Genomic DNA, 24019 nt, shown 5'->3' with positions numbered 1-24019 from the left:
TTATAGCCCTTGCTCTGAAATGAAGATGATGATGATGATGATGATTAAAACATGAGCGAGCACGATACACTCCTTTTTTTTCGTTTGTAACTTATGTGAAGCACTTTATGTAATGTCAAAATCACAGGGAGTACCTGCGCAATCTCCTGAACCAGAGGCTCATGATAAAGTGCTTGACAATTATTAATAGAGTGGAATTCAATTTGGTTTTCGAGGAGAGGGGAAAATCAGAGTGCTCGGAGGGAAATCTCTTCGAGCAAGGACGAGAACCAACCATTTACTTAACCCTCTTATGACACTGAGAACTAGAAACGAACCCGGGCCACATTCAAACCAAATTTCCGGAATAACTACCTACATCATAATGACGACGAGGTGTGCTCCTTTTTCATCTTTTTTCATGTTCAGCCAAGCCTGACGTTTCGGCTCGTTCGGTGCCCGACGGCTATGCCATTTGATGACCCCTAAACAGTTGTCTACACAGGACTACACACTCAGAGCAAGAGGGAGAGTCGTAATCTTCCAAGGGTCCAACCATTTTCTCTTCTTACCATTTTTTTTATTTGTTTGTTTTTGTGCTTCGCGAAGGGTTAGGGCCGGGATCCTGAATTTTTGTGCAACTTTAGTTTTGGGAATAAGATTCATTGTTTTAGGTCCTGAAAAAACCATTAATTGCATTTAAATACAGGAACCAAAGAAAACGAAGCCTTAGCAGGAGCCTTGTTCAAGTTTTTCCTTTGACTCAATGTGCGTGAATTTTTCCACCTTGTGGTTCCAATGCCCACCCATACCCCCTTCCCTTCCCCCCCCCCCCCTACTTCCCAACGGGCGCCTCAACTGATTTGAGCCCTAAAAACCGTCACAATATGTTATCTGAACTTTACAATTATTTGACACCTTACCTGCTCGGGAAAGCAGCAATTTTGATTCACTGTCCACTCCACAATCGTCGCTTACTGTCCTTTCTTAACAAAACGCGAGATGCCCTTGGACGTCCTTTGTACACCGCGCGATAGACTGTCACGCATTCCACAGTTGCAGGAGCTGCACAGGCACCAAGTCGAATATCTACACACCGCTCCCGACAAGGCCATAACAGTGCCCGTTTGCAAGCTTAAGCTTCCCAGAGAACAAAAGTTATTGGGACAGGCCAACAAAACTACTTCAATCCGGCCACAAACGACGTTCTGGAACGTTTTGCAGAGGGAGAAATCTGGATCATATGGCGTGATTGATCAACTATAAAAGTAACTTTTGTACTTGATAGAAGATTATTGCAATACTCCAGTGTAAATTTTATCACAGCCTTTGGAGGAAACAAGTCTACCGGTTTGCTAACTATACATATAGAAGCAAGTTTGTCATACATAACTGTAGAAGCGAGGGTTTTACATTTTCTGAAGGATTGCAAAAAGACCGGTGAGGTTGACATTGTTTTGTTTACAACTGCAAATTAATAAAGCTTGTTAACAGTTGCTTTCCCACGGTACTTTGACATTGCTGAAAGTTTGTTTTTATTTTGTCTACAAAATCATTTGATGTACATTGTGCCTTATCACTGGAATATAAAATAAATGTGCGGTTGTCTTAATCAACTGAATACTAAATCTGGCCTGCATTTGTAGCTATTTTTTCTTGGAATTTGATCGCCCTGTTTGCCTGTTTTTTTTTTTTTTTTTGCGTGTGGCGTGTTCTCTTCAGAGCTTAAAAATCTTGAGATAAGAATGAACGAAGGGAGACGAAAACATTCATATTGAGGATCTTCTTTTTAGTTTTAACGGTAAAATAATAGCGGAGCGAAATAGCAATCTTGCGTCGTGTACACGTGCGTGGCTGCTCGGCGCGGCGTTGAATTACATATTTCACGGCTTGAACTCCACTTCTCCTGTTTTCCACAGGTGCTAACATAATAATATTTTCAATCAAAAGGGATTGTAGCTTTGAGTACGAGACTGTTTTGATGCATCCAGGATTTCGTGAAAGGTTTCCATTGGTAGATTTTACAATGTGCGGTTCTGTTCGAAATAGGGATGCTTCATGTTCGCTTCGTGAAAGGTCGAAATTCCAGAAAGTACACTTCACGTTTCCGTCTCTCGACGGGACACTTTATCGGGCCGCCATAGCAATTTTTATACAACAAACTATAAAGAATGGTCTTTAAGACCATACTAGTTTGAACTTCAAATTACATGTTCGTTGCTGTTAAAGTTAGCTAAAATTACCTTATCCGCGAAAGGGCTGCAACTAGGGTAATTGTAACAGCAAAAAACAAGCAGTTTTCAACAGCTTTTTCAAAATAATTTGGTGATTCAGGGAGATCAAGAGATCTGTTATGAGTTCACCAAAGTACATCGATAGATGTTATTGCGTTGATCTGGACGAGAGAAAAGAAAATGCATAATTTTATTGTAGTTTCGACGCCGACGGAAGGCCAAAATGGCGTTTTTCGAACTTTCTCAGATTTGGAAAAAACTAAAGCGCTTCAGGTCCTTTGAATAGTATTTTCGAAAATAACTCACTATAGAGGTTATTTGGGCAAAATATGAAAAAATTGAAAATTTGGCGACTGACGCCGGATTCTCGATATTTACAGACAGTGGCTCTTAAGTACTTTCGACTTTGTATTAAGCAATTGCCAGAACCATATGCGTAAGATTCGAATGCGAAAACTCAACCATTTATTTACAAATATTCCATGGACAATTCCACAAATTTTCAGTCATCACGTCGGGTAAACATCCAGTTAGGCAATAAGGCAGTCAATAAGGCAGGTTTTCTACGAAAAGATTTTACACCTTTAACGAGCAAAATAACAATACACACGGAATACGATAGAACTTACCGACTGTTCCGAATTCAAAGTGTCCACAACTCAACGAATTTAATAACAAATTATGCGAGTGCAAACATGGCGACTTGTTGTTCTAAGACTGAGCACATGGAAAATGTCCCGGATTATGACGTCAAATGTAGGCACGCAATGGGAGTTACTCTTTGAGATCCAGTACCGTCCAGAACAACGACACCAGAATGCAGATGCACTTTCCCGTCGACCGTGTGATGACCGTTGTAAGTGGTGTAAGAGTTGGAAATCTCAGAAACAAGTGTCGTTTGTTGATGTTGGTATCCAGACTGAGATGCAAGTCCCTAATCAGGACAATGAGCAACTTACGAGCTGTGAAAGTCCTGTTGGTGATCACTGTGCCATGATGAAGTTAGAACCAATGTGGACTTCAGCCTTCTTGAGGGAAAACAGGAAATAGATTCTGATCTCAAAATCATTATTGGATGGAAGAAAGCCAGTGAAAGAAAACCGTTGTGGGAGGATGTGTCACCTCAGAGATGTGCTGTAAAGACCTTGTGGTCACAGTGGGACCGTCTTCTTTTTAGGAACGGTGTACTTTGTCGCAAATGGGAAAATGACATAGGAAATTAGTCAATTGACCAGATTCTTCTCCCCAACAGTCTCCGACAGACTGCCTTTGAAGCTCACCATAGTCACACGACTGCAAGCCATCGTGGTGTACGGAAGACCTTATGCGCTCTTCAGTCCCGTTATTATTGGCCAGGACTTACATCGTCAGTCCACAGATTGGTCGCCTGTTGCCATGTTTGTGGAGCAAAGAAAATGTGGGGAAAGAAACGTCTTGCACTTTTAAAACAGTAGGTGGTGGAAGCTCCCATAGAACGAATTGCAATTGACATTCTTGGCCCACTGCCAGAAACCCCAAGGAAGAACAAGTTTATACTGATGGCCTGTGATTATTTCACAAAATGGACAGAGAGCTACCCAATACCAAATTAAGAGGCCACTACTGTTGCTGAGAAGCTGGTGAGCGAGTCGTTTTGGTGTACCCCGTCAACTTCATAGCGACCAAGGAACTAACTTTGAATCCAAGGTGTTCGCTGAAGTTTGCAAACTGTTAGACATCGAGAAGACTCGTACTACTCCACTTCATCCCCAATCTGGTGGATAGGTAGAACGTTTCAACAGGACCCTCATTGAAATGCTGCGTGAAAGGATTAAAGAGGACCAAAAGGACTGGGATCTACAGCTTCCAGCCTACATGATGGCCTACCGAGGTGCTGCTCATGAGTCAACAGGGGCTTCACCCAATCTCTTAATGCTGGGTAGAGAAGTGGAAGTTCCCTTGGATGTCACTACCGAGGCACCCCCTGATGCACCACCACTCTAGACAGACTATGCCCAAGCTGTTCAAAAGAGATTGGCCACTGCACATGATTTGGCTAGACAGCATTTGAACAAGGCAGCCATACGCCAGAAGAGGAACTACGACAAACGGCTTGCTGGTAAACCATTCACTGTTGGTGATTCTGTTTGGATGCACAATGTTCGGAGAAAGAAAGGGAGAAATGCCAAACTTGACTGTCCTTGGGATGGCCCTTATCTGGTCATATCAGCCCTGTCAGATGTAGTTTACCGCATATAGAAGAGCACGAAGGCCAAGCCAAAGGTCATTCATGCAGACCGTTTAAAGTCTTATCTAGGAGCGCCACTTGAGAGATGGATTGCAAAAAGGCAGACACAGTTATCGAATCCGAGAGAGAAGGGGAGAGAGGTATCAGACCTGAATTCTCCAGTTTTTGTCGAAGGTGAACAGTCAGCTCCAGTTAATGAGAGAGAGGGAGTTGAGCTTGTTGAAACAGAGTCGACGGTGGGAGGAGAAGAGGATGATGCTAACCCGAGAACTCAGAATGCTGATAGCATTGGGGTTGATAACAGTGACCAGCCTGATGATATGAGAACACCGGAACCTCACGAGAAAGTTGTTTACTTCTGGTGCGGATGACCCAGAGGATGTTGAGCAGGAAACAGAAGAGTTGACTGTGCAAGTCGTACCCGAGATAGATTCCAGTGCTCACGGGAGACCTTCAAGGCAGCGGAAGCCACCAAGTTGGTACGGAACTTGGGTGGCTGGTTAAGCAGATTGCTCCAGTGACGTTAACATTAGATGCTCAAGGACTAGTGAACACGAAGGAACTGTTCATAGGAACTGTGGACTTGAAATGTTGTTGACATTATGGAACAGTCTAGGCAATTAGACAAAAAACCACGATTTTAAGATTTTAAACCTTATCATCGTTTGCAGATAACGATAAACTGATGGGTAATGTCACAAACATGTCGATCGTGTGCGTCATATGCATGGCGGGAATTTTTTTCCCTGCTCCCTTCTATTCTTGGCGCAACTCTAACAACATAAATCAACTGGAAAAATAATATCCTGTATATATTACTTTCAACCATTGGAAATCCGAGTCCAGTGAGTATCTGCCCACAGTTAACACAGTGTTTCGTCGCATTTTTCTCTTTTTGATAGCTGGTGGTCTCTTCCATTACAGTATTTACAAGGCCATGTACTTTACCTTCCAACTGGTCGTGCTTTAGCGACTCCAGGTTTCTTGGAATCTTTTTTAACCAAAGATATGTTTAGTACTTTTAAAACTGAAAAGAGTGTGCTAATTTAACTTGTTACGCACTCTGACCTAAGCCAATTTGGACATTTTTATACAGAACTCTGGAAATTCATCTTTACGCGTACGGTACATTTTATTTCCTTTACCTTCCATCCTCATTTACTCCTTTTCGTCTTCCTTTTTCTGCTGCATAACCATCTAACCTCAGCGAGGTTAGAAGTGTTCTAAAATATGCCCTGCTCAGAGCTGTTTAGTCATGCAACAGGTTTTGCTCCAACACAAAACAAAATTGTTTAAATATGCCCTTAATTTCGACAGCTCACACGGCGTGGCCACGGAAGGAAAGATACCGTATACCCCTTTCCCTGTTTTAGACGCGGGCAAAGAGGGCATGATACATTTACTTGTCGGATCACAATTTACAAAAACCAGATTCTGGTTTTTTCTCTGATTGGTCGAGAGACAATATGCTTCTGGTTTACTGTCTTCTGATTAGCTGTCATATTTCAACAAGACTTTCGGCCAGAAGCTGGTCAGAAAAGGGAATGGTGCAGACGAAGCGAATTTTTGCGAGGACGAGTTTTCATTTGTGTTATTTGAAGCCCCGACGAATTTCAATTATAATTCTCTGAAGGCAGATCGAGTGTTGTTTAGGTGAAGTTCTCTCAGCGGGTTTCTTGAAAACCACAAGGTGTTGGTATGTTTCAAAACTGTTTACAAAATGAAAATGGCGATATATTTCGTCGCTTGACTCTTGGGTAGCCCTCGATCTTGTTCTTGATATTATCCTTAGCCTTCTGTAGATCCCCTCGGAAAATTTTCATGGAGCCTTTCAACACTTTTTAAATTGCCCGCGCGGTCTTGACTTTCACGATAATGATCTCCAGTTCATGACAAAGAGTGGAGCAATTAACAACTTGGAGTAACTGCAGAATGCAAGGCAAGTTAATATCACAGAAATATCAGCACAGTTTATTTTTCCTGAGCGCCATCTCACCCTGCTTCCGAGCACATTTGTTTTCCAAAACACGGCCACGTTTTCATGCATGTATATATGTAATTGTGCAAATTATATTCTGCAGACATTTTTTCGCGTCTTGTGGAAATATAGTGATTTGACTTCAGGTGAATCCTGGTTGGCTCGTAAATGACAGTTCAACCTCACCATAGTTTACTTAAATTAGGGGGCGGTTGGTGGCTGGTGTAATAAACGTATCAGGCCTTTTTGCAGGTTACGTCCTTGCAGGCGTCCCCTGCCGCGATCCTCCCGCGTCCGATCTCTCGCACTTCACGCTCTCGTCTTTCCCCTTTTCCTTCCCTTCGGTCGCCCTCCACGCAGGCTAAATTATATTCTGCTTCCTGTGAAATTTGACCCTGTGACCTTTCTCGCTGCTTGTCTGTTGCCTGGTCTTTTGGAATTATTCATTCTGGTAATCGAGCGGGAATACTCAATAGACTTCAAACTTTTCCTAGTGCCTAATCGATGCCGAGGGAATCCACGTTTTCTCGATTGGAAACTATCAAGTCAAATCTGGAGTGCTTTTGTGATACAATTTCTAGCGGTGACAGACTCACTTTTCGCAGTAATAAAATCTGGAGACGTGTTTGACATGGCCGAAAAGCGCAAAAGCGTTGTTATGTTGAAATGAAGGCCCTGAGAATAATTTTGTTGGTGCGCAAGTAACAGGCTTCAAACGACCAAACCAACACGGAGAAAGTAAATCACGTATTCAAATTACCATTATTTAACTGCCATTTTAAAAAATGAAATATCCGAACTCTTATTTGGTTCTTGACCAAAGAACCAATTATCCAGTACACAGCTTGACCATGCCCCTGTTATAAAGAGGAATTCATAGGACCGCTGTAACTCGTATCTGGCCTCTGCAAGAGTGACTTTCTTACCACAAATGACCATCATCAGTCCCATTATTTGAAACGCAGAATTTGCACGTCGCTGTTGCTTTGCGTTTGGGCCAGTGTTTTTGAGTATTTTAAATTTCATTTAAAATAATTAATTGCCCCTGGATATGATATTTGATCTGGCTTTTGTCATAGGTTCGGTCAGTGTCGTATTTCGCATACAAATTGATTGTATTCTAGGGTGCTTCATGTTTTCGTGCTGATTCGTTCGTGTCGATTGCCGTCTACCTTTTTCCCCACCCACCCTCCCTCTTTTTAGATTGTATGTAATTATGATAGTTGTAGCAGTTAGTGTGATTCGTAGTTTCATTGTGTTTTTCAGCTCGTTATTATTTGTATATTTTTACTATTTTCAATAAACTTCTTTCCGCCAAACACCATGTTGTATTTTCGTTCTGGGAGCAAAAAGGGGAAATTTAAGAAAAAAAGATGCCCAGCTTGTTGAAACATGAAACATGATTCAGTCAAATTAATATAAAACTACAAGTCCTATAAGCGTACGAATTTTCAGCTAATTCTTATTACAGTATCCCTCAGCGGTTTTTTGTAGCGGCAAGCCTATCTATACAGTCACGCTCAACTCATTCACAACAGCTTTGATTAAAAAGGGGTAATCATTGCAGCTGAAGCAACCATAAAACAAGCGGCGTTCAGTTTAAAAGAAGTTATCAGCAAGCAAAATGTTGCCTACCTTTGAGCCTCTCTATGGGTACCCACGATCTTCGTTTTCTTCGCGATTTTTTCGCAAATCTTCGTTTTTTTTAGGAAGATCTTCGTTTTTTTTCAGAGTGAAATGGTTTAAACGTTTATTCAGTGTTATTCACAATTGATAAATATTTCACTTCAATAGCAAATTGCATAACTCACTGTTTAAGTTCACGAAAAGCAATATAAACAGTTCTTGAAACAATAAAGGATTGTTGGATTCTTCGGCGACGTTTTAACCCCATTTTAACATGCTAGCTTCTGATGAGATTCCAAGAAATCAAAACTGCAGTATTGTATGAGAAACAACATTAGACACTCGCCAGAAGAAATACACCAACATCCTAGAGACTCACAAGAACGTTGTCTATCTTAGCATCTGCTGCGGATGCGAGCTAAATCACAAAATAATGGAGGTACATGTCAGCTCTAAGAACACAATAGCTGTTTTCCATTCTCGTCCCCAGAGCCCAACGTTTTCTATTTAACCGCTGTCCAGAAGATCGTAGGCTCTGGGAACGAGGATGGCTGTTTTTCAAATAAGAAGCAACTCAGAAAGCTAAAAGACAGCGCTACAACGAAGCTATAGCTCTCGAGAGCGAGAGACAACAATGATAAGCTTTGTAAAGATGACGATCAGTTAGACACTCATATCCGTGTAATCCTTACGCAGCGAGATACTCTAGCAGAAGCGAGGTTATAAGAAATCCACGGATCCTGTATCTTTACAGACAACATTTATTTAGCGCCACCTAAAATCTTGAAGTCAATAGAAGCCGATAAGCTTAACAAATGTCACAGAGCTAGCATACACAATGGCATATCAACGCCTAATCCTTACGGCTCTTAGTGATCAGTAAGAAACCCGATCCATTCAGTATATTTGAGAATTCCCCTTCACGATCAAGACAAACACCATTAAGAGCGGTCACATCACATTTTGATCTAAAGGGAAGATTCTCTTACACAAAAGGAAAATCGCTTAAAGACATATGCATGCTTATAAAACCAAAACTGAAAAGGTTTTTATAACACAACGGACACACAGTGGACACAGTGGGAGTCGCGCAGGTCTGTCAACCCAATTTTTTAAAACACACAGAAATGTGGTTAAAAATGCCAAAATTCAGAAATAACAGTTACTTTCTGTAGCGTTTACGAGTTTTGAAAGTTTTAATTTATATCGGAGTGTTCAATTTGATCACGCAAATTTTGGTAAATTTTCAGATCTTCGCTTCAATCTTGAGATCTTCGTTTTTTCAGCGGTGATCTTCGCGTCTTCGATTTCTTCGAAAATACCCATAGAGAGGCTCACCTTTTTCTCTTCTGTGAGCTAGCTGTTAACCAAAACGACCAAAAACTAAACTCCCTTTGGTGAGCACAGAATGGAACTGCAAAAGAACGAAGGTAAACTCTTATGAACGTTCATCGCTGTTCATCTGTTTCATTTTAACGACGACACTCTCACTGGGGGGTACTCTCTTATATGGGCTATATAGGTATGTGCGGCGCCAAAGGGTATGGTTTTTCAGCTTTTTTTGGTCAAAATCGGGTATCGATTTTCGCCATTTTGCCGCCATTTTGTAATAAATAGGGTATCAATTTTTGCACTCTAGTCTTGAATTCAGTTTTTTTTGAAGAAGCTACTTCTTTCACATGACGGCAACTGTGTACGTGCCGCAACAGCTTGTCATCCGCTCCGGTCACGTGCTGGACTCCAGGGGTTTTGAACTGAAGTTGACCAGACACTACCAGGTCATAAATAGGGTAGGGAAAATCGCAGATTTTGGTCATAAATATGGTAAGGGTTTTGGGAAGCGGGCCGCACACCCCTATCCAATTTTTTGGGAGTACCCCCCCCCCCCCCCCCGGGCATGCGAGCCAAGGAACAGTGCAGCGCGCCCTTTTCGATATGAGTTGAACGTTAACGATCTTGGGGGTGCCAGTCAGCCATTGGATGAATAGGCCTTCACACATGATCATTACATCATAACCCCTTTTCCTTTACAAAAGATCATTGCGTGACGAGAGCTTGTTGCACATTAGATCGGAAGCCGGAAATCAATTGCCAGACAACAAATTCAAGCCAGGAATCGAAAGTGGACAGAATTTTAGCCAGAAAAAGAAAACTTGAGCTTTTCTAGTCAGCCAGGAACAATGTTTTTCATTTCTCTGTCAGCCATACACGGTTATAATCATATTCCAGCCAGCTCACTCTCAAAGTTTTTGTTTTGCCAGCCAGGTCGACAACAGCCCGCAGAGCGGTTTTTTTGTGGAGCAGTTTGATACTGGAAGATATGGCCCATGACCTTGCTCAACGTTTGAAGAGGCTAAAGGAGAAGCGTTTAGTTGAAACTGCATGGTTTACAATGGAAAAATTAAATATAAATTGAAGGATGATGCGCGAGTGATGGAACTGAAAGGTTGGATTGACTGATTACGTAATATTGAATAAAGAGCGTAAAGTAGATGCTACTGAAAATTATGAACTATAATACAATTCATTTGTTTTAATTGTAATAGAAAAATAAGTGGAGAACAAAATTCTTGTGAAAAATGTGGTGGAAACCTCCACGTTAATTGTTCGAATGTTTTAATTGATCAAGACGTAACCCGTGCTGGTTCTTTTAATTCTATAAATTCACAACAATCAATACCGTTTACACAAATAGAAGATATTGAGTTCACTGATCTATTTACACTCGATACTAGACAACAAATGTTTGAGAAAGATAATGATAGTTTAAAGAATTTAGCGTTCGATCCTTTTAATCAAAACTCAGGTATGTCAGACTTAGAATTTCATCAGTATCAAGGTATGATTGACAATATTGCGAAATGCGACTATTATCTTGAGGACTGATAAGTTTAAAAGCGAAATTTCGGATAGTCTATCGGATAATTCCTACTTTTCTTTATATCATCAAAATGTACGAAGTTTGATGGGCAAAGTAAATGACTTGCAACAGTACCTCATGGAATTAGCACATAAATTTTCAGTGATTGGTATTAGTGAAACGTGGCTTAATAATGACAAGTGGTATTTTGATTAATGATCTCTCAGATCACTTACCTAATTTAAATATACAAAAACCAAAAAAGAATTCCTTCTAGAGGAGAGAATTAACTAAGGCAAACATAGATAAGCTGCGTAATGAAATTCAAAATATAAGCTGGGAATACCTTAAGACAATCAATGATGTTGACGATGCTTATTTATATTTTCAGGACAAATTTCTATGCTTGTATAATACATGTATTCCTGAAAAGAATTATTCTAATGAAGAGTCTAAAACCAGTTACAAACCTTGGATCACAAAAGGATTCATCAAATCTTCTAGAATTAAAAACATGCCATACAAAAAACGTTTAAGCAACGCAAACGAAGAAATGAAGGCAAAGTACAAATATTATCGTAACAGATTGAATAAGCTAAAAATTATTCTGAAAAAGATATATATTATGAACGACAATTTGATACTACTAAAGGCAACAGAAAACAGACGTGGAAACTAGTAAACGATGTGCTCTACAGGAAGAAGAAAGAGACAGTGCATGTTACAGAATTTAAGAAAGATAACGAACCAGTTACTAACAGGAAGGAAATCGTTAACAGGTTCAATGATTATTTTGTTAACGTTGGACCGAACCTTGCTAAGAAGATAGCAACCAATACTAATTTATCATTCAAAGATTACTTGAAGCGAAGTTTTATGGATTCGATGCTATTATCACCTGTTAGTGAACAGGAAATTAAGAGAGAATTAGAAAATCTTGACCCATCAAAAAGCTGCGGACATGATAATATCATGGCCCGGGTAGCTAAACTGTTAGCATCAGAATTAAGTGTACCGTTATCATACATTATAAATCTCACTTTTACTACTGGTGAGATACCTGTAGACTTAAAAACTTCGATTATTATTCCAGTATACAAAACAGAAGACAAATGTGAATTCACAAACTACAGACTTATATCTTTGTTACCTTGTTTTTCTAAAATATTAGAGAAAGTGATGTACAAACGATTATTGAATTACTTCAATAACATATGTGCACTCGGTAGTCACCAATATGGATTCAGGAAAAATCTCTCAACAAATTTTGCGCTTATCGACCTCAAAGATAGAATAACAACTGCAATAGATAATAAAGAATTTGTAGCTGGGGTTTTTCTAGATCTGTCTAAAGCTTTTGATACTATAAATCATGACTTGCTACTTCAAAAGTTAGAATATTATGGTATTAGAGGGATTGCATTGGACTGGTTTAAGAGTTATATAACTAAGAGATATCAGTGCGTTAATTATAACAACGAACTATCGGACAAAAAAGAAATAACATGTGGAGTTCCTCAAGGATCTGTCCTGGGTCCACTACTGTTTTTAATTAACAAATAAAGAAGCCTCGACTGTGCTCTGTTCTGTTGTAAAGCACGTAGGAAGCGGCTAGAGCACGAAAGAAGTGTAGGGGGAGACACGAGACGTAGTCGAGTGTTTCTCCTTACTTCTTGAGTTCTCTAGCCGCTTCCTAAGTGCTTTACAACAGAACAGAGCACAGCCGAGGCTTCTTTATTTGTTTTATGATAAAGAATTCTTTTACTTCCCCCCGCATTCACCCTCATTTTCAAAACCAACTTCATTTTCCGAACGAACAGATCTGGCGTCAGCATGCGTCTGTACTCTGATTAAGCACGCTAAAATAAGCCAATCACAATCTTTGTTAGAATGTTTCAAATGATTTGATTGGTTGAACAACACGAAAGCTGTCAGACATGTCAAAACAAGGCATCAAAGTTTACAAACTTTGCTCAGTTCGAATGTAACGCCGCCCAGTAGCGTCAGCGCTTCTTCAGTTTTCCCTTTTAAAAATCAGGATGGAAAAGTAAAATGTTCATTGAAATCAGGTGGATTTGTGGCTCGTGAAAAATTGGACGTCATCAACATGGCAATTCGAAAAAAAACTGCTTTAAAGCTTGCGGCCGGTAATAAACCAACTGCTGCGCTGTGATTTGTGAATGAACAACAGTCGAATTCACGGGAGCAAGAGGAGTGCCCGAACTGTTGACACCGTTAGGAAAAGGGCTGCTGTGACTGCTGTGGCTTCCCACTCAATGCTCCAGAGAGGATATCTGAACAAGCTGTAAGTTGTTCACTCGAAGGGCGAGCGTTGTAATTTCTGAGGCTTGCTTCACTGCGGTGAGCGGAGGTGGCCATTATGCGGCGTGATAGAACTTGCACCAAAAATGTAAGGATCTTGTAAGCTTATCTATTTGTGTATTCGTTAGCTAATTAAATTTTCAGTTCTCTCAATTTTTGTTTGATCTTTTTGTACGAGAATATAGCTAACGAGCGTTTACGGGACCTTTTAACACTTGTTTAAGCTTGTGACATTTTTACATCTTTCGTTCTAAAACTTGAGCTGTCCATTTTATGCTATCTCTGGTGTTTATCGTCTCTGCCTTCGATGTAATTTCGACCATTTCGTCGGTTGACGTGTTTGCAAATCTCTGTTTGTTTATATTTCTAACTTCTTCGGAAACTTCACTTTCAATCACCGTGTTATTTGTACTGTTTTTTTTACCTTGTATGCGCACAGGATGGTCTATGTCCAGCTCGTTTACTTTTTCTAGGTTATAAAAGAAAGTCCAGGAATTTCACAAACGGGTTGATGGCGTGACACAGTTGCTCCGTGCATCTGTACTCTGATAAAGCACGCTGTTTCAACCAATCAGCGCGCGCGTTATATCGAAATTTTATTATAATTTACATTAACGATATCTGTAATAGTTCGAACCTATTATCTTTCATTCTTTTTGCAGATGATACTAATTTGTTAATGTCTCATAAAAATCTGGATACCCTAATAGCCAAAATAAAAGAAGAATTAGAAAAAGTAACCATTTGGCTACAATTAAACAAATTATCACTCAATCTCACAAAAACTAACTTTATGCTGTTTAAATCATCAAGGAAGAAAATAGATCATGAATTAAGAATTAAGATAGAAGACCATTGTATTACTCAATTACAACATACAAAATTTCTTTGAACAATAATTGATGAACAGTTGAAATGGACTGAACACATCAATTATGTAGCAAACAAAATATCAAGATTTACAGGAATATTACATGATGTAAGGCAAGGCATTATGTAACTTAATCTTTGCTGAAATCAATTTATTAAGCTTTAATCTATCGCGACATTTATTATGGAAATATTGTTTGGGCTAATGCGTACCAATCCCATGTAAACAGGATATATAAACTACAAAAGAAAATTGTACGGATAATGACTTTCAAACAATACAATCATAGCTCGAAACCATTATTTGATGAGTTGCAGATACTAAATGTATTTCAAATTAATTATCACACCATTGTCATATTAACAAGTCAATTCATAAATAATCAATTACCTACTTCTTTGAAGAACATTTTCAGGACTAATGAAGATGTGCATAATTATAATACACGATCAACGAAAAAATTACACAAGCCTTTAATCAAAACAAATATTAGAAAAATTAGTATAAGTTATAAGGGAGTAGATATATTTAATAACCTGCCAAGTGATCTTAAAAAAACAGGTGTCAATCAACTTTTAAGCGAAAACTGAAAAACTTTATCCTTACAAATCAGATATAGATATAAACAATTCTTGTATGTTCTACTCTTCGCAAATTAGTATTTTTTCTCTTGATCTGTTTGATGGTATTAGTATATTTTAGTTGTAGCTCGTTCCTTGCCCTATTATAGGAATTTATAATTTAACGTAGATTATGATAATTTCATATATCGCCAGAGTTATTAGTAACAGTTAGTAAGCGGGGATCTCCTCGATAAGCCTAGAAAGGCTTCTGAGACTTCCTGCTCAATGCTGTTACTACAGTGATGAATGAAATATTGTAATAGTTGTTGATTTTGGGCAAATAAATAAATAAATAAATAAATAAATAAATAAATAAATAAATAAATAAATACATAAATACATAAATATATAAATACATAAATACATAAATACATAAATACATAAATACATAAATACATAAATACATAAATACATAAATAATAAATAAATAAGTAGTTTCATTTGTGTCATCGAATGTTTCTAGTTCTCCCGGGAAGGCAATCTATTCAAACGGCGTGTCAACGTCGGTAGTCAAGGTCACAGCAAACTTTCACTCCAGCGAAGAGGAACCTGATATTAGATGGTGAGTCAAATTCTTTCCTTAAATGAAACGTGGAATGGGAAAATGAGTTATTTCGGGGCGCTCATTTCAATGTGATCGATGCAACTTGTTCGTGTAAACAAACACTTAGGTCAATTTTAGGTCACTTCGCGCGCGATCACGCAAAATATTTTCAAATCGGTCGACCGATTCTGAAGCGCTTGCTAAAAAACCCAACCAAACTTTTAATGTACGTGACAATATTATATCTCAAGGCTTCAAAACCAGAATTTGGGGCAATTTGGAGGATTCCCACTTATCAAGAGCTCGATTTTAGTTTTGCCTATAAATGTTCGCATTCGTGAGCTCTTGTCAACTGACCATTTAGAATCCGCTTGATAAGTGTTTACTTTACGCTTCAGAACCGGAAATTTGTCGTAAATAGGACGTTAGATGTCCTTTTTATAGAAATTGAACGTTAGATTGCCGATAGAATCGCTTTTTTGGTTACGCAAAGCAATTTTTTCGGGCGGTCGATATTCCCTTGTGAGGCGGCTCAGTATGTCAGCCGTCAAACGGGCGAAATTGAAAATCTCAAAAAAATCCAAAAATTGGCCGTATTCCGAAAAATGAACCCCAGCAGGTTTATAAACTCATTAATAGCTATCTACAGACTGAAAATGAGGGTAGGTTAGGTTTTCGACTGTGGCCGCAAATTTTCGATTTTGCTCGCTATCTTGGAATTCTCCCATTTCTACATACACCATTGAGAAAACCAAATCAGCCATGCTCTACTTCTCTTAAGTCTGATATTAAGTCAGCCTTAACTCTAACTGCTATTGTATATGGTTAAGTCATGCGCCCAGTGACATTATTGCTTTACCTACTCCGCATTAGATTTAGGTTCACTTACTTTCTCTAGAGCTGGTTGGCGTTTTCTTCTCTTCACAAGCCTCTCTTCTCGGAACACAGTTCAGTTTATTTTGCAAACTCTCAGCCTCCTCCAGCTGATTTCAACAATGCCTTCTGCAAGGTCAGTGCACTTCGTTTTTAGTTTAAACTGCAATGTTTTGCTGGATAAAGAACAGTATGTTTTTTTTGTTGGACTTAAATATCCTTGCCATCCGCAGGATCGCCATCTTCAAACTGAATTATATTGATTAGTTTGAGAGTGAATGTTATCCTGTTCTAATCACTACGACTTTTTCATAGGACATACGCTTCACTAAAGTATATCAAAATGCTCCGAGCGTTTTCGTCTCATCAAACCATTCCTCAAGTGGTGGAAATCAAGATCCTATGCATAATTCCATAACAGCTTGGGTGGAGGTAGGTCGGCGGCTTCAATCTTTACTAGGTGCGTGCACCTCATTGATCTATTAGAGATATTACTAGCTATCAGAAAAAAAAGCAGTTTAAAAAGAAGAGAATTTCCTATGTGCTTTAATGATTTATGAACACATTTTACAATGTAACATGAGGCTTTGATGATAATCAAACCTTTCAAGCTTTCGCAGCGGTCTATGTTGTCGTTTCCGGACAACAATGGCCAATCAAGTAGAAGGATCATTGCTATAAGTTTTGACTATCAAGTTTTTGCTGCGAAAAAAAAAATGCTCACGTGGCATGATAGATAAAGATTCATCGAGGTCATAAACTCAATGAAACACTTTTTGAAATACAAAAGTAACTCTGTGCTGGAAAACGGTATGGCAATCTGCGAGTGAACCTATCTAAATATTATACCATTTAATGAGCTCGCGCACACCTCCGTATAAATGACGTTACGTGTTTGTTCGTTTGTTTAAACTGCATCCGTGGCACCAATTCCCACCAATTATATCCTATTTAATTTTCTGTTACTCGTTCAATTACGAACGATCATAAATCCCAAAGTTAAAGTCACACACATTACGCAGGTAAAAGGGGTGGGATAAAAAAGGCGAAGTCAAGGAAACAAACAAGAAAAGTGTAGAACATTTCATATGAGTTTGTCTTATTTTACAGTACATCAACAACACAGGAGCTCGAGTCTGTTTGAAGGAATTGTATGAGTCCAAGTATGACCCGCTCTCCATATCATACACTGTCCTGTCAGGTAAGAGAACAAAAAACCTTTTTGTTGTTGTTTTACATACAAGTAATCAATCATTTCACGAGAGAGGACGAATAATTGCTCACTAAATAAATCAGTGGAAATGAGCAGTGTACAAATTTACAGACTAATGAAGAAGTAAAACCTAAAGATTGGATATACAGCCAAATTGGGCTAACTAATGTAAATATGTATATTTTTAATCTAGTTTCAAGACTTTACCATGAAAGTTACAGGGTGGAAGGAAAGGGGGGAAGAGGGTGGGTGTGGAATTAAGGAGTTTTGTTAGGGCATCTCTGGTGTTTTCAAGGCTTTGTGTTGCTGTGAAATTTGGTACCTGATCCCATCGTCAAGATATATAATGTCATAAATACGGAGACAACAACTTTTAACCAACAATACCATCGGTGAATGATGAATTATTCTAGAAAGTGACACAGGCATTCTCGGAAAAAAGAAATCCGAGTGCTCCTATCAGGAGTCGAACCTAGAATAATTCATCATTCTCATTCATTCACCAGGCTGGAAATATACCATCACATTTATTTCAATGCCATCTGTATTTTTATTGTATGCCGGAAACCAAAAACGATACAACCAAGTATTTAAGTAGATGACATTCTGCACGTTGAATGTGCAGGATTTCTAATTTGCGGAGGGTTTTTATATAAAGTTGAGTTTTGAGCATTACTCAAGATGACGGCCATTTTTGCCAACACTTCGGATGACGTTATAGTCCCTGCATTCGCTCTCCTCAGACCAACATCCCAGCAGTGCTATAACCCGATAATACAACCCTTTCCTTGCAGAGTACGTCATAAGCTATGCATTAATCGTGGAGGACGAGTTTGGTTGTTTGTCTAAAAGTTAAAATCACCTTATTCCAAATTATTAATGACTAGCCAAGGTAATTAATAACTAACACGGCTGAATCATAACAGAATGGGTTGCCTGGTAAAAGAAAAATTTCCTAAGGAGAAACTACCACTGAATATTTTTATGTCCTCTGTTAATACAGACATATGCCGACCAGGCTGGAGTTACTTTGGTGGTTACTGCTACTTCACAAGCCGTGCATGCTCCTCATGGCTGTCCGCGGAATCAAACTGTTCAACAATGCACTCAGATCTAGTGACCGTTCACAATCAAGAGGAAAATGTCTACGTCCAGCATCGCAATAACGGCGAACGAAGTTGGATTGGTTTGAATGACAGAAGTGTTGAAGGATCGTTTGTTTGGACCAACAAAGAAGTGAGCAGCCTTAGGTTCTGGGGGCCGAGACAACCAAACAACTGGAGGAATGAAGACTGTGTGCTTACTTTGGGTGCCAAACATGGTTATACTTGGAATGATGTATCATGCGATAATTGCAACAACTTTACTTGTTTTACAGGTACAGCGAGAACGACGTTATAACGCATTTCTTTCAAGTAGCATCGTGGAGATATATTTGATAGCGCTCTTTAAAACTTTAGATAGTTAAAAAATAAAACTTCCATCGGGGGTCGAATAGTTGCCTCAAATAAGCATTTCTCAGAGTGTTAATGCTTCGCGTTAAAGGCGTTAACGTTAAGAAGGAGAAATCAGTCATTTATCTGCAAATAATTGACGTAGTAGATCATATCAGCTGTCACTTAAACTTTAAATGTTGTTGACTATATAGCGTAGCCCCACCGCTCACTTTATATAAACAGCACACAACCCACAATGCCTTTATTCGCTCTAAAAAGGGCTAACGGTAGACATCATTATCAAATTAATTTATCAACCCTGTTGACAAAACCAAACATTCGTTTACACTTCCGACCGACCACAATCTCTTTAAAAACCAACCCCCTTATTCAGTGAATTCTGGCCTATCATTCCAAATATTTCCCTGTGAATTGCTAAAACAAAAAAGGTCATGAAGTTTTGTTTCGTTTGCACAACATAAAAAGAAAGTTATAAACCCTGAAAGTAGGCTCTGGCAAATTCTACCCCCCCCCCTCCTCCTGTCTGCATGGAGGTTAATGTCGTTGTCTTTTGTTATATCTGTCCAGACCTAGACGAATGTGCTACAAACTCCTTTGATTGTGACCACAATGCTGCTTGTCAAAACATAGAGGGCTCGTACACCTGTAATTGTAAATCCGGTTATACAGGAAATGGCAAGATTTGTAATGGTAATAAACTGATAATGACAACACAGAAAAAATTGTAAAATTAAATGTTCGTTCGCATCCACATGGAAGTGGAATGGTGATAATGTTTTCACCGAGAAGATGAGAAATGCGTCAGTAAAAAATCGAGGACAAGGCTGAAAATAATGATAACCGAGTTATGATGGCGATCAAGAGGATGATCATATAAATAAAAAGATGTTCAGTGAAAGCGTGGAAGTTATATCAGTCATATTATATAGCTCATAATTGTAATATTGAGTCGTACACGTAGATTAGCGTTATTCCAGATCATATTGTCTGCAAGTAACAGGGACCACTAGAAATTCTGAGTTTTTTTATATGTTAATAATCCAATTGAGTGAGTGTTTTAATTGACAGCAAGAACAAAAAGAGGCGAGAAAACAAAACAAAAAACAAAAGCAAAACAAAAACGAGACCTTTAGAGACTTTCCCATACAGAAATAAAAGAACTCAGTTGTCTGATGCAGTTTACGACAGTTTTCATATGCAACGTTTTCTCTCATTACACTTTCATAGATATAGATGAATGTGTCACCAACTCTCAAAGCTGCGGTGGTAATGCTTTGTGCAGTAATACTGACGGATCGTACACATGCGCATGTAATTCTGGATATTCGGGGGACGGAAAGATATGTACTGGTAAGCTTTTTTAATTTGCACTTTACTTATTTGGTACGTAATCACATTTTATAACTGAACCTGCGTCCATGGGTGTAAAAATAGTGTGAGGAATATGTACTTAAATTAAAGCAACCGACTGAAAGTAAGACAAGATGGATTGTATATCAGGTTTGCACGCCTATTTGATTGATTGATTTATTTATTTATCAGGTGCTTCGTATAAATTGTCCATAGAGAAGAAAAAAATATACTGCATAAAAGTAATTTTGAAGTTAACAGGGTCCTCCAAAAATTACGCGAACTTCTCATACAACAAATAAGAGTTTTATTGCCCAAATAATAACAGCAGCGGAAACAGGGACAACGACAATGACAGCATTAACCGTGACACGAATTACAAAACATGCGAGAGTGCCGAAACAAACAGAGAGATTTTAGAACCATTTAACGAGTGCAGCTTACAAAAAATTCAACACGAATTAATGACGGTCATTGTTTCTTTCTCTCAATACATTTTTCGTAGATATAGATGAGTGTTCTACCAACTCTCACAACTGTAGTGATGTCAACGCCGTGTGCAATAACACCGACGGATACTACACGTGTGCATGTAAGTCTGGATATTCGGGCGACGGAAAAACATGTTCTGGTAAGCCACTACTATACTAACAAAGTACTACAGGGTATTATATAACCCAACCTTTCTTAATCTCTTGCTAAACGAAAACATAAAGATAAAAGGGCCTGTAAGCAGGCCTGTAAACACTTACCTAGTGTTGCTGCCGGTTATAAACTGGTATGGGAGCAAATTTCAGAAACATAAAATTAAATTATTTATTAATTACTTTATTTGTTGCTTTGCTACATAAACTGTTATTCACGTGTTTCGTCAAAAGTAAGATGACTAAGCTATAGCAACATCATCATCATCATTTGGTCCTTTTCCCTTTAAGGGAAATGGGGCCTTGCGTTCTTTCTCTCCAAGTGTCACGGTTTCTGGCACAGTTACTTGCTTCCGTCCATCCATTGAACCCAAGTTCTCCTCTTTCCTTCTCAACTGTTCTTCTCCATGTCTCTCTGGGTCTACCTCTCCTACGTTTTCCTTCTGGTGTCCAGGTTAGAGCTATTCTTCGGTTCTCATTTGCCTTCATCCTTAGTATATGCCCGATCATTTTCCAGTGTCTTCGCTTTATCTGATGGGAGATCTCCTCCATATTCGTCTTTGATCTTATCTCTTCATTGGATACTTTCATGGGCCAGTAAATTTTCAGAATGCGTCATATGCTCTTGTGGAGGAAGACATTAAGCTTGTTCTCGTCGCTTTTGATTATTCGCCAAGTTTCGCAACCATAGAGTAGGACAGCCAATACATTGGATCTAAAAATCTTCAACTTGGTGTTAATGCTGAGTTGGCTGTTCCTCCAGATGTTCTTTAAGTTGCAGAAGGCTGCTTGAGCTTTCCCTAGCCTGGCGCTTATATCTTCACCTGCACCACCAGTTGATGTTACTGTGGCACCAAGATAAAGAAACTTCTCAACCTCTTCGATGTCACTTCCTTCCAGATGGATCTTTAATCCAGGACTGACATTCCATTTCATTACCACTGTTTTTCCCAGGTTAATCTTCAGCCCAGTCTTCTTCCCGTTTGTGTTAAGATTTTCTAGCTTCGTTTGCATGTCCACTATCCTGCTTGCAACAAGAGCCACATCATCAGCAAAGTCTAAATCCTCTAACTTGCCCGTGAATTGCCATCTTATTCCAGTTTGCCTTCCTTCAAGAGTCCTTCTCATGACCCAATCAATCACAAGAAGAAAGAGAAAACCAGACATGTAACAGCCCTGTTTCACCCCTGTCCTTACATCAAACCAGTCGTAACTTCCAGAACCATCTACAACAGCACATTTGCTCTGTTCATACATTGCCTTTACCATCGTGATCAATTTTGATGGAATACCGTACTCTCCCATTATTCCCCATAAAATACCTCTGTCAATGCTATCAAAAGCTTTCTTAAAATCCACAAAACAAACATACAAGTTGGCATTCCATTCAATTACTTGTTCAATGATGTTTCTCAGGATGAATATCTGTTCAACTGTCCCCCTTCCTCTCCTAAACCCTGCCTGTTCTTGTCTAAGTCTGGTGTCAACAGCGTCCCTAATTCTTGTGATAATCACTTTGCCTAATACTTTTGCGGCCACAGGTAGCAGTGTTATTCCTCTCCAGTTTCCACATTCCATGAGATTTCCCTTCTTGGGGAGGCGAATGATCAGCCCGCATCTCCAGTCATTAGGTACTCTTTCACTTTCCCAGATCTTCAAAAGCAATTCGTACAACACAGCTACTGTAGTTTCAATATCTGCCTTCATCAGTTCTGTTGTCACGCCATCAACACCACCAGCCTTTCCATTCTTCAGTTGTTGTATAGCTGTCCTGATTTCTGCATGTGTAGCGGGACCCGTTTCAATTTCGAGTGTTTCATAAGTTTCACTCTCCACTTCTGATCGCGTGGGGGGAGGTCTATTCAGAACCTCAGCAAAATGATCCTTCCACCTTTTCTTTACCTCTTCCTCTTTTGTTAGTAGAATGCCTTCTTTACTCCTTATGGAGTCTGTTCTTCTATTTGGTTTGTTGCAAAGCTGTCTTGTAGCATCAAACACCGCCTTCATATTGCCCGTTTTGGCTACTATCTCTGCGTCACTAGCAATCTGGTCAATCCAATTTCTCCTATCTCTCCTTAGTTGCTTTTTTACTTCTTTGTCTTTAGCTTGGAATTCCTCTCTGTATGTTGCTTTTAGTCTCTCTGACCTGGTTGAATCCACTTTAGCTTTACAAGATCTTCTTTCGTCAATTTTCTTCCAACTTGCAGCGCTTATCCAGGGCTTACTCTGTTTTTTCCTGTATCCTAGAACCTCCTCAGCTGTTTTCTTATAACTTTCCTTTATATTAGTCCATCGAGTCTCTATGTCTTGCTCATTGCCTTCTGCGCTTTCATCAGCTAAACAGCTAAATCTGTTCCTCAACTTAATTTGAAACTGCTGCCTTACTTCCGGTATTATCAGTTTGGCTGTGTCATATCTCCTGGAATTCCTTGTATTTCTAACTATCCCACGCAAACGAAGTCGTGCAGTTGTGATAACTAGGTTGTGATCACTTCCACAGTCTGCGCCTCTATAAGATCTCGTATCCCTCACTGATCTCTTGAATTTGCCGTTCACTGCCACATGATCAATTTGATTTCTAGCCCTCCCATTAGGAGCAGTCCAAGTGTATTTGTGGATGTTCTTGTGTGGGAACATTGTTGACACAATAGCTAAGTTGTTAGCTGCGCAAAAGGAGACAAAACGAACACCATTTTCTGACCGCTCATCTCCAAACCCATGCCGTCCCACCACACCATTTTCCCCTTCCTGCTTAGCCCCGATCTTAGCGTTCCAGTCGCCCATCATCATAATCATGTCATGCCTCGGAATGCCTCAGTAACCCTCTGTAACATGTCATAAAAGCTATCCTTTGTCTCTTCATCCGCCTCATTCGTTGGTGCATATACTTGAACCACTGTCGTTTTAATGAATCTTGATGTGAATCGTGCAGTCATAATTCTATCACTAACTGGCATCTAGCTCTCTAAGCAACCAGCCGTTTGTTTGGTCATCACAAGTGCAACGCCACTTTGGTGTATGTTATCATCTCTTCCCGAGTACAGAATAGTTTCGCCAGTCCGTGTCTTGAGCCGTCCAGAGCCAGACCATCGGCATTCCCTAATGCCCAGGATATCCAGGTTGTACCTTTGCATCTCCCTAACTACTTGGGCTGTTTTTCCCACGCTGTACATTGTCCTAACATTCCAATTTCCTATGCGGAGCATCTTTTTGGGGTT

The 24019-nt window shown here is 39.4% G+C and overlaps 1 protein-coding gene across 2 annotated transcripts in view; it reads left to right on the top strand.

Moving 5' to 3' along the window:
- Window positions 1-24019, top strand: part of LOC146458668 (uncharacterized) — a 61587-nt gene that overhangs the window by 30416 nt on the left and 7152 nt on the right. Inside the window, exons 10-16 of one of the 2 annotated variants that reach the window (XM_085090508.1) lie at window positions 16163-16273; window positions 16453-16569; window positions 17248-17338; window positions 18354-18728; window positions 19375-19497; window positions 20035-20157; window positions 20663-20788. In XM_085090508.1, coding sequence (XP_084946634.1) covers window positions 16163-16273; window positions 16453-16569; window positions 17248-17338; window positions 18354-18728; window positions 19375-19497; window positions 20035-20157; window positions 20663-20788 — 1066 coding nt within the window. The remainder of the gene's footprint in view (window positions 1-16162; window positions 16274-16452; window positions 16570-17247; window positions 17339-18353; window positions 18729-19374; window positions 19498-20034; window positions 20158-20662; window positions 20789-24019) is intronic. The other variant, XM_085090509.1, reaches the window with a different exon arrangement.

Source organism: Pavona decussata, unplaced genomic scaffold, assembly GCF_977016875.1.
Source record: "Pavona decussata unplaced genomic scaffold, jaPavDecu1.1 SCAFFOLD_232, whole genome shotgun sequence".
Lineage (NCBI taxonomy): Eukaryota > Metazoa > Cnidaria > Anthozoa > Scleractinia > Agariciidae > Pavona > Pavona decussata.
Note: the sequence above shows the minus strand (reverse complement) of the source record. Positions and strands in the feature narration are given on the sequence as shown.